A 16,375-nucleotide genomic window follows, 5' to 3' on the forward strand; every position below is an offset into this window, starting at 1 on the left:
CAAATACAGTACCTTTGTCTAAATGTTTCATTTACTTTTAGATCTCATGTTGAGTCAGTGTCGGCATGTCATTTCGATTTTCAAGTCAACCTTTTTTCCCCCCAATCCATACTTTAAAATGCATTAAAGCAGGCAGTAATGCAATTATCGCATAAAGTCCACTGTGTTTTAATGCTGTAGGTTATCTCAGGAAAATTTCAAATCTGAAAGTTAATTTTTACACAATGCTGAAATGAATGGAGTCCAGTGGCTTCCTCAAATATCAAACAATCTACGGCAGTGGTTTTCAAATATTTGAATGTCATGGACCCCCAAATTGATATGCATTTGGCCATAATAATGCTAATAATAATTATGATAATAATAATAATGGTATAACAATAATAATCAATATTAACCATACCTACTCTTATCTATACATGTATAATATAATTGATATACAGTAATCTAGATTGAATCTGAGTTTGTTCCAGATGGTGCCTAAAACAATGAATGCCAATTCTCTGCATTTAGTTCAGACTCTGGGTTCAGAAAGCAGACCTGTCCCAGATGAACAGTCTGGATCAGGGGTCTTCAACGTTTTCAGCCCAAGGACCCCGTAGCTGAGAGAGAGATGAAGCAGGGACCCCCTGTTTATTGTTTACAATTGTGTTTCAGATTCAACTTTTTTTGTTCACTTGGTCTTTTTTCCCTCTACACCTCTTTGCCAAAAATAGCCGCGAGGCGTTGTGGGCGTTGTGAGCTTGTAGATCTGCTATATCTGCTATTTTTGGCTAAAGTTCTCGTCAGAAATGGGATGCTAGGGTTCAAGTGGTTAAGGTAAAACAAATAATCATATCACACAAAGATTTGGCGGACCCCCTGTAGTAACTCTAAGGACCCCCTAGGGGTCCCGGACCCCCTGTTGAAGACCCCTGGTCAGGATGGTTCATAATGTAGCACAAGATCCAGAATGTGTTTTGGCCCTAATCCATTTAATGGTATGCTTTTCAAAGGAAGAGCCGTCACTAATGCCAGCGTTGCTTTTTACACAGAACCAAACAAAGGCACCAGGTCCATGTGTGCTTTTACATGGCATGGCGGCATTTCTTTGCAAAAAGAGCCATGATGTCACAACATCAGCATCTAGAGTTCACTATTCTTCAGTGGTGGAAAAAGTACTCAAATGTTTTACTTAAGTAAAAGTATCAATACTGCAATGTAGAAGTACTCTGTTACAAGTAAGAGTCCGACATCTAACATTTACTTGAATAAAAGTGCAGAAGTATTGGTATCAAAATGTACTTAAAGTACCAAAAGTAAAAGTACTAGAATGTTTGAAAATAGCCAATCTACAAGCTTACAACGCGGCGCACGGTGTTGTGAGCTTGTAGATCGTAGGCAAATGTTCAAATAATTGCAGTGGAGTAAAAGTACAATATTTGCCTCTGAGATGTAGTATAGTAGAAATAAAAGTACTGACAATTGAAAATACTCCAGTAAAGTAAAAATACCTCAAAATTGTACTTAAGTACAGTACTTGAGTACATGTACTTAGTTACTTTACACCACTGCTATTCTTTTTAGGATGACAGGCTGTTTTCCAAATAATAAGTGCGAGTAAAGTTGTATTACCCACTAAGTTGTTGTTAAAAAGATAATTCAACATAAATTCACTTCATAACATAATTTCACTCTTTCCCTTTCTCTCGTTTGCTCGCTCTTTCTCTCTCTCCCTCTCTCTACATTTACAATGATTGTCTACACACTTATTTATGTATTTTATTCATTTTGGGTAGGCAAATTGATTTAAATCTGTTGTTGCCACTGTAAGTTGAGGACTGACTTGCGTCTCTACAATTTTTTTCACAAAATAATAGATTTGTATTTTTCCATTGAAAGCACTGTCATGAACTACTACATGAACTTAATTAACTATCAGAAAAATAATTGTTCTTTTAATTTACCACAGCAGCAGTCTGACAGACAGGCCTTCATCGGTGTTTACCTGATTGTCAGCAGAATGCTGACGAAGGCCTGAGGGGCGGAAATGTGTCCGTTTGTCAGACTGCTGCTGTGTAAATATTTTGTGAGTGCAGACTGTTTCTTAAGACTCAGATTACATTGTTATATTGCCAGGTGCCATATTGCCTAAGCAACAGCTAACACCCTCAAGCTGTTATAATGCTGCTTCTGACCAAATCACACCTTCATTTTGTTTCAACTTGGCAAAAACCCTAAATTCAACATTAACAGAGAATTTAAACCTAACCCTGCCTTTAAATGGAGATAATCAATGATCATGTTCAAGGATGACGTTTGCAGCTTGACCAGGAATTGAGCACCGTGGTCCTAGGCTGAACTCTCTATTGGTTGGTCCACTGCTATGTATTCTAATGCAGTACTGTTTGGTTTTACATTGAGACCTAAACCATGTCTTTACAGTGAGATCAGGAAAACAACTTTTTACATTGTTTCTGGTTGTAAATGATCGTGTTAGAATTTTAACATTTACATAGAATTTTAAAACACAATTCAAACAGGGTGTGATGTCACAGGCTGAACGCCAATCAGAACCTCACTATATAGACAGACACGCAATGGTCAATGAGGACCTGACTGCTCGTTTGGTGTTTGCCCTAATCAGTGTTTCTGTTTTGATTTTCACAAATTCTGGAGAATTAATTATAGGGAATAGGAATGATTGTTACTATGGATTATTATGTGGGGAACGGGACTTTAATATTATTGTTTATGCTTCCAGGCTCGTAACAAGCAGAATGGAGAACTGGCAGCCATCAAGGTCATTAAAATGGAACCAGGTGAGACTTCACTTTTCAACATCATACAGGATGTGAACACTGTCATGCCTGTCATGGGATCATGACTAGATGGGAGCTAACCTTTGGCCTGACTTAATTCTCTCGTTCAATGCCCTCCTCGGATATGTAGCCTAATTTTAACCACACCAAACCCATGCATAAACATAACCATACTAATGCCTAAACACTCCAAACCTATGCATGAACTTAACCGTAATAATAGTGCATATATAACCTTGACCTAGAAAGAATGTGCATCAACTTGGAAAAAGGTTGGTTGTTCTAGCAGGAGGATTGACACACAGAATACAATGTTCTGGTTAGGTATTTGGTTTGAAAACAGTGTACAGTACTGTATAAACAGTACAGTAAACATATCTTTCTCTCTCTCTCTTTCTCCCCCCCCCTCTCTCTCTCTCTCTCTCTCTCTCTCTCTCTCTCTCTCCATCTCCCTCTCTCGCCCTCTGTCTCTCTCCCCCCTCCGACACAGAGGATGATTTCTCAATCATCCAACAGGAGATTGTCATAGTAAAAAGCTGCAAACACCACAACATAGTGGCATATTACGGCAGCTATATACGGTAAGCATATATATGCTGCTCTCTCGCTTTGCTTTATCTGCTTCTCTCTTTAGCTTCTCTGTCACTCTCCCTTCACTCCCTAGTTTTATATTACAAGCAGTGGTGGAAAGTAACTATGTACATTTACTCAAGTACTGTACTTAAGTACAATTTTGAGGTACTTTTACTTTACTGGAGTTTTCAATACTTTTACTTCTACTGCACTACATCTCAGAGGCAAATATTGTACTTTTTATTTCACTACAATTATTTGAAAACTTTAGTTATACTAGTTACGTTGTAGATTTTGGTTGAATTAACTCTAATTAAACAAAAGAAATATTTAAACGGTTTGAAAATAACCGATAGCATATCTACAAGCTCACAACGCGTTGCGTTGTGAGCTTGTAGATATGCTATTTTCAAAAGATTTTTATACATTTTTGACATATGATAACTTGCACATTCTGCATAATGAGTACTTTCACTTTTGGTACTTTAAGTATATTTTGATGCCAATACTTTGGTACTTTTACTCAAGTAAATTTTGATTACTGGACTTTTACTTTTGCAGTATTGATACTTTTACTTAAGTGAAATATCTGAGCCCTTCCTCCACCACTGCACAGCACACACTCTGCCTCCTTGTGTCTCCAGGGCCAATAAGCTGTGGATTTGCATGGAGTTCTGTGGCGGAGGCTCCCTTCAGGACATTTACCATGGTGAGTGTGTGTGTGTGTGTGTGTGTGAGTGTGTGTGTGTGTGTGTGTGTGTGTGTGTGTGTGTGTGTGTGTGTGTGTGTGTGTGTGTGTGTGTGTGTGTGTGTGTGTGTGTGTGTGTGTGTGTGTGTGTGTGTGTGTGTGTGTGTGTGTGTGTGTGTGTGTGTGTGTGTGTGTGTGTGTGTGTGTGTGTGCGTTTGTGTGGACCATGAATCTCTATGAACCATGCCATCTCTCTCTTTATGTGCCCCCCCCCCCCCCTCCCACAGTGACGGGTCCCCCGACTGAGCCACAGATAGCCTACATATGCAGGGAGATGCTGCAGGTATGTTTACACCAATGACTAACGTTAGTACATGGTACAAAATATGACTAGAAACACACTTTATCTGTATTAAAGGAGTAGTTCACCCAAAAAAAGACGTATTTTCTATTAATTTCACACCCCATGAAACCTTGAATTCATGGAGATTTTTTTTGTCTTTGTCGCATTATTTATTGGCTTAGGAATGCGACAAAAAAATCTATCTAAATTCAATTCAATTCAATTCAATTCAATTCAATTCAATTCAATTCAATTCAATTCAATTCAATTCAATTCAATTCAATTCAATTCAATTCAATTTTATTTAAGTGTCAAATCCCAACAAGTTGTCTCAAGACACTTTACATGTAGAGCAGAGACCCAACAGTCCCACCCTGAGCAAGCAATGTTGCGACAGTGGCAACGAAAAACTCCCGCTTAACTGGAAGAACAGGCAGACCAATGCTCTAGGGTGGGAGGCCATCTGCCTCGACCGTGTCGGGGGGGAAAGAAGAGAGAGAGAGGGAGAGACAGAGGAGAGACAGAGAGAGAGATACAAGTAGTAGCAATAACAATAGTAGCAAATGAAGGCTTCATAGGATGTGCAATTGATAGAATGTTGATAGTCATGTTTTGGTGAACTACGCCTTTAAGCTCTATCAAATTATACATATGAATCCACATCTCAGTGGTCTCAAGACTGCAAATTCATCCTTCATTTCCTTTCTTCCCCTCTGAGCACCTATTTCATAACGGAGATAGATTTAGATTATTATGGTGAGATCTATAAAGGCTCAGCTTAGGGGATTCGGTTGGATTTCACTCGGTCAATATATTTCAGGAGAAGCACATTCAGTGCATGTGTACTGGTGTCCTCAATTTGGCCATGTCATTATAGACAAAACCTTTCAAAAGTTTCCAAACGTTTTCATAAATTGCAGAAATAGTCGATTTGCAAGCTTGTAGATCGTCTATTCTCACTATAAAATAGGGCTTAAGTGGTTGATGTATGTTTGTACAGGGTCTGGACTACCTCCATGGACAGAAGAAGATCCACAGAGACATCAAGGTGAGACATCACGTATAGAGATACTGTGTACCAATTTGCATGACGTTTGGATAAAATCTGTAGGAGTAATATTAAAAAAATGGGTTTTGCACAAATCGGCCTCCTGGTGGCGCTATAACAGGCCCATGTGAAAAAGTTTGTGGCAGAGGTTCTCAATTGGCATCGAGGGAGTGTGTGTGCACAGTTTCGCAGCGACCAGGCCAACGGTGCCGGAGATTAGCTGCTCACGGACAGGACACACGGATGGACGGACGGGGTGCAAAACATACTCTCTCGCCATGCCTTTCGGCCTGGCGGAGACAATTATATAATACTTGATAAATGTAAGGTGTAACAGGGGTCTCACCTCACGCCTCTAGAGCTAATAGTAAACAGAAAATAGACTTTCTGGTGCGTTACAAATTTCATCCAGCCAAGAGAGAAAGCCCTACAAAGATAATATAATCAGCTTGTGTCCCATTTCCAATTTTTGTCTGCTCATTTATCTGTTTCATCTCTATGAATTTCACTCACTATATCCTGTATCCTATATGAGTTCTCAATCCTGATTGGATGAAATTGGTATCCTGACCTGAATATGTATTACTAAAGAGGTGGAGAGATGGAGAGAGTGAGAGACCGCTGTTATTGAACAAATACTATAGCAATGAATGCTATGGGAATATAGAGCTATTTAACACCTATTTTTTACAAAAAAATAATATCCCTTGCAGCACCTTTAATGTTGCTTTAGACAGAGACACCTTAGAGCAGGGGTGGGCAACCTTGAGGATGGAGAGGGCCACTATATTTCATTAACTCACTCCAGAGGGCCACATTGCATATACTGTCGGGCAGACACTTCTTATCTCCGTATTTTAACTTTTTTTCTCATTCGCCATTCTATATCACACAAAAGTAGAAAAAATAGCCGATCTACAAGCTCAAAAGGCATCGCAGTGTGACGCGTTTTGAGCTTGTTGATCTGCTATTTTTGCCATTTTTGAATTGCAATCCTGATTTTTATTTATTTATTTATTTTTTTGGAATCCTGAAAAGTAACATTTTTATTTATACTTGTTAACTTTATGAACTTAAATACAAATACATTGGACATAAAAAAAAACATACAATGTTAATACTAGTCATTAAGCTACTAATATAGACTGAAGTAATTCAAGCGGGTCATGTTTGCATGTTTGGAATTGTAACAGCTGAAATCAATAATATATCTATCTGTCAGGGACCGAGTTGGTCGGAAGGAGAGACACAGGGAAAACTTTGTTGGTTTTAAAACATTGTTCTCTTTTTTTATTTATTTTTCTTTCTTTTCTTTTTTCGTTGTTGAAAATAAATGGTTTAACAAAACAAATGTGCTCAACACAAAGGAAATTAAACTAAATAAGAAAACAAACTGGGACTGAACAACACAACTGAAAACTTAACTAACCAGAAAGACACAGGTGGTGGACATATATAGGGACGGGTCAGACCACTGTTAATACAAAAGGGGGAAAAGACAAAGACTACCATTGACACACACACACACACACTCTAAGAACCCCTGCCCCACCCCATAGTGCAGAGGGACTGTGGTGCAGTCCAATTGTCCAGATTAGCTGCAGATCTGGAGCAGCTGATCCCCATTCCTTTGGCCAGCCCATAATGTCCATTTATATCAGCAGCCTCCCACAAAACTGGTATCTCAAAGAAAACTCATAAATGAACTCATAGAAAACAACTAAACAATAAATTATGTCATTTCAACTGGTTAATAATGAACTGAAAATAAACACACTAAATATATAAAGCAAAAGGAAGAGTTACCATACATTATAGTCTCTATGTGTGGCTGCTGAGTCAGCCATCACACTATCAGTATTCCGATATTAACCTGCGGGCCGCATTAAGTGAAGGTGGGGGCCGCATGTGGCCCCCAGGCTGCCAGTTGCCCATGTATGCCTTAGAGATTTCACCACTGCCACTTATGTAGACATTAGTCTCAGCATACAGTATATGTAGCAGTCTTACTGTAGTCTTACTGTTCTCTCTCCTTCTTTACTCTCCCACAGGGTGCCAACATCCTCGTCAACGATCAGGGACAGGTCAAACTAGGTAGGTGTTGAAATGGACAAAATGCTTTACATCCAAACAAGTCATCATCTGAACATCATCATTAAGTACTCCTATAATGTAAAGGGTCTGCATATCTGTTGTCGACTAAGAATTACGTTTTCTACTAAACGCACCACAACGTATTTCATTTGTGGCACCACTGACATTTTATTTTGAGGGCCTAATAATGTGATTTCTGTATCGTGGTGTGCTCTCTCCGTTGTGTAGCCGACTTTGGAATCTCAGCCCAAATCACAGCCACTCTGGCACGGAGGAAGTCCTTCATTGGGACGCCATATTGGTGAGGTCAAAACATGCACACAATTTTTTTTTAGACATCACATACTGCCAGCCTTTATGATATAAGCTAAATTCAGAATGAAAATGTAAGAAATCAATCTAATAACTCACCATGCATTCACAGATTTTTCGAGCCTTTGCGCACGCACCACAGGCTGCATAGCCTCTCGTCTGCAGTAAAAATAAAAAATCACACCCTGTGTGAAGGTAGCGGCGCCAGGTATAGAGCAGGAGCGGCTAGTGCCGCTAAAAATGCACTTTCGCTACTCACCAAAACAAAGACGGTTTTATGGAGTTGAAAGCCAACTCTAGTGGGTGGGAACACTCTGAGCCCCCCACCTCACATCTAAAATACACTTTTTGGCCAAAATGTTAAATATTTCACAGGAAAGAAAACATTATTTAGTTACAGATCCGGTCAATGGAATTTTTCTATTGACAAGAACTGTAGAGGGCGCAGCTATGCAGCCTGTGGTGCGTGCGCAAAGGCTCGAAAGTCCCATAGAACTCCTTCTAGGGCTAGGCTATGGACCAGAGCTACATGCACAGTACATATAGGTGATTATTGTGCTTCGTCTAAGATGATATTTGATAATAATGAGCAACAGCTTATTTGAGAGTCACTCTGACAGTAAGTTATGTATGAAAGTGTGTGTATACGCACATGCTCTGAGTGATCAGATTCTAAACGTCATTTGATGTGTCCCCCCCCCCCCTATCCTCAGGATGGCACCAGAAGTGGCAGCAGTGGAGATAAAGGGAGGTTATAATGAGCTGTGTGACATCTGGTCTGTGGGGATCACAGCTATAGAGTTAGCAGAGCTGCAGCCCCCACTGTTTGACGTCCACCCACTACGGTATACATGAACACACACACACACACACACACACACACACACACACACACACACACACACACACACACACACACACACACACACACACAAATGTACACATAAATCCCCATCCTCTTATTTCCAGTACATCATGTCAGACTTTGCCTTAATGTGTGCCCGATTGATTCTGCGCATGGACACACGCACACACACACCCAAGCGTTCAGAAGTGTCCATTTGTCGCTCGGAGCGTGGGAAGCCCCACCCGGCGGACAGGGGTCACACCATTGCCAGAAAACCGCGAGGCGTTCTGTCTTCGGGCCCCTCTGGAAAATTGCACAACTTTCCACCACCCACTGGTGGGGCGTCACTCTGTACGTTCATGCATGCAGTCATACACAACACACGCTTGCTCCATCTGATCATTAACCACTTAAACCAGCGGTTCTCAACCAGTGGTCCGGGGCTATGAGCTTGTATATCTGCTATTTTTGAAAAATCTTGAAAATGTGTGCATACAGTATCTTTGAATATTTCTATTTTTTAAAGCAAACTCAAATCTTTGCTTCTGGGGGTCCCTTGCACAAAACATTTTCAGATGGGGGTCCACGGCCAAATGCATATACATTTAGGGGTCCTTGGCATGAAAAGGGTTGAAACCCACTGACTTAAACCTATATGGTTGAACTCTGAGTCCATCAGGGCCCAGGGCTCTATAGTGTATTTTCTGTTTTCTGTTATTGTGGGGAAAGCTTTCACTGAAAATAGCCGATCGACAAGCTCACAACGCGTTGGTTGTGAGCTTGTCCGCAAAACGGATGCTGCAGGGGTTTAAGTGGTTAAAGGGTTCTTATTACTTAGTTGCACGCCGGTGTCTGCAAGCTCACAACGCGTCGCACTGTGATGGGTTGTGAGCTTGTAGATCTGTTATTTTCTGCACAATATGGCTTGGTGTACATCAAGAAAAAGAAAAAAGGAAAAATTGAAACAAACCAGCCAACACAAACAGGCCTATGTGTCGCACCCATGTTCAGTGTGTCACTCACACTCACTCACACACACACGCACAGTCGCACACACACACACACACGCACGCACGCACGCACACGCACACGCACACGCACACGCACACGCACACGCACACGCACACGCACACACACACACTCGTTGTTTATCATTCATATGGTTCTTGTGCATCTTTTTCCAGTGTCCTGTTTCTCATGTCCAAGAGTGGCTACCAGCCTCCTAAACTGAAGGACAAATCCAAATGGTAAATGAAGTCAAAATATCAGAGTACACGTTATTGCGAACTGTATAGTTGCAAACTAAGCCTATATTAAGTTCCTACGATATCTGTCAATCAGTTGGATTCAATGTCAATTCACTTCACCTGCATTTATTATCCCAGGGCTGGATCTTAGTTGTTTTTGTATTGTTTTTATTCTTACGCTTGTTGCTACGGAAATGCTAGCAGATGATAACAATACACTGTCTGAAACAATTGCGGCCTCCATGTCCATGTCTCCATGATGTGCATCTTTAGCTATCAATAGTCATCTACGATGTGTGCAGTTTATGAGTGAAGTCACACAAATGATGCGTAGCCTATGAGCTAGTTCAAATATACTCGAGAGGTTTACATGCAAGCACACCACTGTGTGGCCGACGTGTCAACCAGCTGCTACCTCATTCATTCATTCTTGTGCTTCACAAGAACAATGTCGGTTCGAAAAATGAAAGAGATTCACAGAAAAATAAGCATGCATAGATAATCATCTGCAGTCCAATTTTTACACCTAAAAGTTTCAATTTCACTTCACCAGGCATTGCCTGGTTGTGCAGACTGTTCATGCTGCATTCGTTTATGGAGGTTGTTCTATTTGGTGATAGGGCCTGTCATGCACGTAGCAGCATGAGCTGTGATTGGTCTACGTTTGAGGGGTTATACATACCTGTACAGTATGCATTACAGAAGAAGAAATACAAATAAATTAAATGACAGACAAAAATCAAAAGATTTCACTAATACATGTTTTCCCCAGAAAGAAATGAATGTCATTGCCAGACTATTGTTGTTGCAAGCTCAACTATGAAATCTGAAGATTGCAGTCTAATAGGCTCTATGCACAGCAGCCATATTGGAAAGAAATTGGGCCTCTTCTTACTTCCTTCACAGGTGTTACCAATGATACTAATGAAGGCTCTGTTCCATTCTGGTCAGGGTGCTGATATCATGCATGTTGGCTCACTAGAAACACTCCATTTTGGTTCCCAAATGGCCCCTTATGGTGGGTGTGTAACTCTGAGAGTGTACAAATGGAACCAAATGTACCCTTACGGGTGCATTTGGTTCCATTTGTACACTCTCAGAGTTATGGGGGTTCTTGAAAATAAGACAACCACTATGCCACACTAAATGGAACAGAGCCTTAATTAGTATCATTGGTAACACCTGTGAAGGAAGTAAGGAAGGGGCCCAATTCATTGCCAATATGGCTGCTGTGCATAGAGCCTATAAGGCAGTAAAGATCTTTTTGCTACATTGTGAACCATTGTGGTTTATCTTTTAGGTCTACCATGTTCTATAACTTTGTGAAGGCCATGTTGGTGAGGAACCCTAAGAAGAGGCCTAGCGCCTCCAAGATGCTCTCAGTCAGTACTTCTTCAATGTCAACATTATTATAAAACTTTCCTCTGCTTCCTCGCAGTTCTCAGAATGATTATGGTATGTTAAAAAAACTCTCTCTCATCCACTCCCTCCCCACAGCACATGTTTATGACTCAACAGCGTCTGAGCCAGGAGCTTACTCTGGACCTGCTGGAGAAGTTGAGACACCCAGAGAAATTGAAGGGCTGTATGGTCCCGGAGGAAGACGAGGAGGTACTCACTAGATTCCAAGCAAATACTCATCAGAATAGAATAGAATAGAAATGTAATTATCTTTTTGTCTCAACATCACCTCATTGTCCAATAACAACATGCTTCAGGGGTTTAACCCATTAAGATCGGGAAAGCATTTAATAGCAGATCTACAAGCTCATAGCGTGGCACCGAGTGCCACGCTATGAGCTTGTAGATCTGCTATTTTAGAAAAATATTGAACACTTTTGCAAATCTTTGAATATATATATAAATATATATATATATTTTTTTTTTAAAGCAAACATTTGTAACTCAAATCTTTGCTTCTGGGGGATTCTACAAAATGTCTATTAAATCCTAACAGTTTCTGAAACACTTATGTTGCTATAATATCAGTGGTTCTCAAACCTTTTTCATGTCAAGGACCCCTAAAATGATATGTATTTGGCCACGGACCCCCATCTCAAAATATGTTGTTCCAGGGACCCCCAGAAGCAAAGATTTGAGTTACGATGTTCAAAAATCAACTCTAGATTATGTTCAAAATATATATATATTCAAAGATTTGCACAAATTATCATGATTTTTCAAAAATAGCCAAAGTATAAAATAACGGCTATAGCTAAAATCTAAAATTACAAAGATGCGCTCCCGGTCTTAATGGGTTAAGTAAACAAAATATATAATTAGGTTGAAACTCTCGTTTTTCTCGAATTATCTTACTTCTTATCTTAACCTGACCTTTTCCAGTAGCTCATACAAAACTCGAGAAATGTATGTATATTCGAGGGCATCCAGCACCTGTGCAAACCTGTGTGTACTTTGTCTTATGGGTTTAGCTCAACATAAAATGGACATTTTGTTCCTGTTGTTGTTCCTAGGTGGTACTCACAGGCTATCTGAGGAGAATCCAGTCTATCAATAAACACAACCAGGCAGAGAGGACCAACTCTGACATCAGCTGTAAGACAAGAGATATGCAGATACTTTACTAACCATGATGAACAGTTCCTATTACATCTGTGTGAACTAACCAAGCTCATTTGTCTTGAGTATTATCTCACACATAACCAGACACAGTACACAATGTTGCACTCATATTGTCCTTGACTGAGAGTACATTTGATTTCACTCACCAAGTAGGGAGATACAGTTTGTCTATATTTAATGGTTTCTTCAACCAAAATTATCTATATATTATGTTATATGAAAGAGATATTTATAGTTTTTGTGTATTAATCATTGGGTATTCTTTCTATTTGGTGCTCAGTGGAACAGATCTACACCCAAAGGCCAGTGAAGAAGGATTCACCAGAGGCAACAGTACGTTTATGTTGAGGACTGGGCATTGCTGGAGCAAACAGAATGTTTCAATGTTAAAAGTGCATATTCTTCGTCATATCAGTTTTTATCAGACTTATCAGACAAAAGTAAATTAAAATGTATTTGCAGTGTGCCTTTCATACACATGAAGTAGATAAAAAAATGCATGCAAATTATATTAAAAGATCAGTAAGTCTTATAGTGTTTTTACACTCCCCTTGTTTTCTGCAGTTACTACCATCATCTAGATCTGCCAGGTCTGACAAAAGTCCTGTGAGGTAACTAACTCTCTTTTCTGCTTACATAATATCACAGTCTAATGAAAGTAATTAATAATAATTCATAATCAGCATGAATAGAATGAACAATCTGAACATTTGCTTTTTCTCCTTTGTCTGCTGTCTCTGTCTCCGACTGGATCACTCTGCCTCTCTCTCTCTCTCTCTCTCTCTCTCTCTCTCTCTCTCTCTCTCTCTCTCTCTCTCTCTCTCTCTCTCTCTCTCTTTCTCTCTCTCTCCCCCAGAGACCAGGACACAGATACTGATGATGACTATGATGACGTAGACGTGTAAGGATGCTATACTATTATATACACAACTCTTCACTTAATAACAGTTAGTAAGAGCATGGCATATGGGGTACTTGAGGGGATTCCAGGGGGTCCCCAGCTAAATGATGGATAGGAACCAAATGGACCCTTATGGGTCTGTAACTCTGAGAGTGTTCAAATGGAACCAAATGGACCCTAACGGGTCCATTTGGTTCCATTTGTACACTCTCAGAGTTAAGATAACATTGATTTTACAACATGAATGGGGTCCCAGAGATAATGCATGTCAAACTGGGGGTCCTTAAAATGTATCTTTTCAAATGGGGGTCCGCGGGCTAATAAGTGTCCATTTGGGGGTCCTTGACATGAAATACAATTTACATACAATCTACTGTATGTACGTGTATGTATACAGTAGATTGTATGTCATTGTATGTACATCGGTTGAGAGTACAAGTGTTTGGACTTCACGACTGACTTGAGGCTTTGTTTTCACTCCTCTCCTCTCTTCAGACCGACATTGCATGCCTCCAGGTAAGCTCCTTCAGCCACAAAGCGGCATCTCATACATATTCATGTTTTTCTTTTGACATTATGAAGACAACCCCATCTCTGTATCTTAACAGTGAGACGATACCAGCCGATGACATCCCACCCCCACTTCCTCCAAAGGTACTCTTCTAAAAGCACTCTAGTATCTCTAATACTACAAAGCAGCCATATGAAGCACTCATCTACAGCTCCTCTTTATGACTGCAGTTGATGTAATAGATAAATGTCCAAAGTATTAAGCTGGACATAAAGAGTCAGTCCATTTAAAAGGACAGAACAGGCGGTTCTAATATTTACAAAGATTACAAAGTAAGTGTACAAAATAAATGGAACCAAATGGACCCGGGGAAGCTCCCCTCCAATGGACACACTTAGCCTAATCAAATCTCAAGGGTTCAAATGACATTGAACCTGAGTGTTTAACACAATGTTAGTTGTAGTTATACAAACATGTATGTGCCTTATGACCAGTGGTGTAAAGTAACTAAGTACATGTACTCAAGTAATGTACTTAAGTACTAATTTGAGGAATCTTTACTTTACTGGAGTATTTTCAATTTTCAGTACTTTTACTTCTACTCCACTACATCTCAGAGGCAAATATTGTACTTTTACTCCACTACAATTATTTGAAAACTTTAGTTACTACTTTGTAGATATACATTATTATATTATAAAACTAAAACTATAACTATAAATCATTATTATTTTCTACATAGGCTATTTGAAAATAGTTGATCTACAAGCTCACAACGCGTCGCATTGCGATTCGTTGTGAGCTTGTAGATCTGCTATTTTCAAACATTTTTCTACTTTTAATTTTGGTACTTTAAGTTTGTTTTGATGCCAAAACTTTGTTACTTTTAGTCAAGTACATTTTGAAAACTGGACTTTTACTTACAGAGTATTTCTGCATTGTGGTATTGATACTTTTACTCAAGTAAAACATTTGAGTACTTTTTCCTCCATTGCTTATGACTGGCCTTACTTGACTTTAACAGTCTTTAACATTTGTATTTGAGTACCCCAGACATAGAGTATTATTATTTGTTGTTGTTTGTGCACCTGCAGCCCAAGGCCCGCACCAGCTCAGAGGAGAGTATGGCTGGGGAAGAGGAGCGAGCACGGACCCCCTGTTCCCTGTACGCCCCCTCCCCTCTCCTGAGGACCTCCAGTGGCACGCACACTCGACCCAAGCCCAGACCGCGCTCCACAAGGCATATCAACTCAGGTGTGCCGTCGATTATGATATATATATATATATATATTTTTTAAAGATATATTTTTGGCTTTTTGCCTTTATATAGATTACAGTAGGCTAGTGTTGATTTTGACAGCCAACTTTGATTTAGTTTTAGTCATAGTCTTTTGAATAAAATTCCATTTAGTTTTATATTTTATATTTTAGTCATCTGAAATGTTTTAGTTTTTGTCTAGTTTTAGTCGACTAAATATAATAGTCGACTAAATCTACAGTTGATTTAGTTGACGAAAATGTTGCGTGTAAATTTTCTAAATACTGTGTGCCAGCTGGAGAGAAATATTTTAATTAAAAACTAAAAGAATATATGTGTTATTATGTATCTGTAAAAAGTTAGTTTTACGTTAATTGTAAACAACTGGAGATCGGCTATTTTCAAAGCGCAACACCTGAGCGCATTCAAAGATAAAATGACTTCTACTGGATCTCTTCTCCACTCGTCCCTCACTAACATTTTAGTCTAGTTTTGATTTGTTGACGAAATTGTCAAAATATTTAGTCATAGTTCTAGTTCATCGTAGCTTAGTTTTTGTTTAGTTTTATTTTTCGCGTTTTCGTCAGTAAAAAAGAGATAGTCGACAAACATTTTCCGTCATTGTTTTAGTCGACGAAATCAACACTGCAGTAGGCTGACAGGAAATGGGGGGAGAGATGGCGGGGGGTGACACGCACAAAGGTCGTCGGGATTAGGAGTCGAACCTGCGACACGCTGTCAGGCACGCTGCCCAGCCTTAGGTTACGCCAACCGTCCGGGCCGATGATATTTCTTTAACGACATAAACCCTCTATTCTTAGTAAAACAGACCTGAGTTACAACTGTACTTGGAACACTTTTTCTGGCTACACCAAATCTCTTCGCCGTAAAATAGCCAATCCACAAGCTCACAGCGTGCCGCACTTACAGAATCAACTATTTTGTTTACTTTCACCTTTGCTGCTTTCCAGTAACATGAGTTGTTTTACCAAATTTGACTGAATTACCGTATACTTCATTCTAATGCAATCCAACTTGTTGTGAATTGAATATAGAAAAACTGTGTGTGTGTGTGTGTGTGCGTGCGTGCGTGCGTACGTGCGTGCGTGCGTACGTGCGCGCGTGTGTGTGCGTGTGTGTGTGTGTGTGTGTGTGTGTGTATGTGTGTG

At 39.8% G+C, this 16,375-nt stretch overlaps 1 protein-coding gene across 2 annotated transcripts in view; it reads left to right on the forward strand.

Annotated features, from left to right (window-relative positions):
- map4k1 (mitogen-activated protein kinase kinase kinase kinase 1) overlaps nt 1-16,375 on the forward strand; it is a 34,027-nt gene that overhangs the window by 8,771 nt on the left and 8,881 nt on the right. For both annotated transcript variants that reach the window (XM_084063739.1, XM_084063740.1), the window contains 18 exons: nt 2,744-2,801; nt 3,292-3,382; nt 4,019-4,083; nt 4,350-4,405; nt 5,406-5,453; nt 7,505-7,547; nt 7,776-7,848; nt 8,573-8,704; nt 9,891-9,953; nt 11,254-11,335; nt 11,451-11,564; nt 12,428-12,509; nt 12,817-12,869; nt 13,101-13,147; nt 13,393-13,437; nt 13,933-13,953; nt 14,046-14,091; nt 15,043-15,202. In XM_084063739.1, coding sequence (XP_083919865.1) covers nt 2,744-2,801; nt 3,292-3,382; nt 4,019-4,083; nt 4,350-4,405; nt 5,406-5,453; nt 7,505-7,547; nt 7,776-7,848; nt 8,573-8,704; nt 9,891-9,953; nt 11,254-11,335; nt 11,451-11,564; nt 12,428-12,509; nt 12,817-12,869; nt 13,101-13,147; nt 13,393-13,437; nt 13,933-13,953; nt 14,046-14,091; nt 15,043-15,202 — 1,279 coding nt within the window. The remainder of the gene's footprint in view (nt 1-2,743; nt 2,802-3,291; nt 3,383-4,018; nt 4,084-4,349; nt 4,406-5,405; nt 5,454-7,504; nt 7,548-7,775; nt 7,849-8,572; nt 8,705-9,890; nt 9,954-11,253; nt 11,336-11,450; nt 11,565-12,427; nt 12,510-12,816; nt 12,870-13,100; nt 13,148-13,392; nt 13,438-13,932; nt 13,954-14,045; nt 14,092-15,042; nt 15,203-16,375) is intronic.

Source organism: Gymnoscopelus microlampas (assembly GCF_963454915.1).
Source record: "Gymnoscopelus microlampas genome assembly, chromosome: 8".
Lineage (NCBI taxonomy): Eukaryota > Metazoa > Chordata > Actinopteri > Myctophiformes > Myctophidae > Gymnoscopelus > Gymnoscopelus microlampas.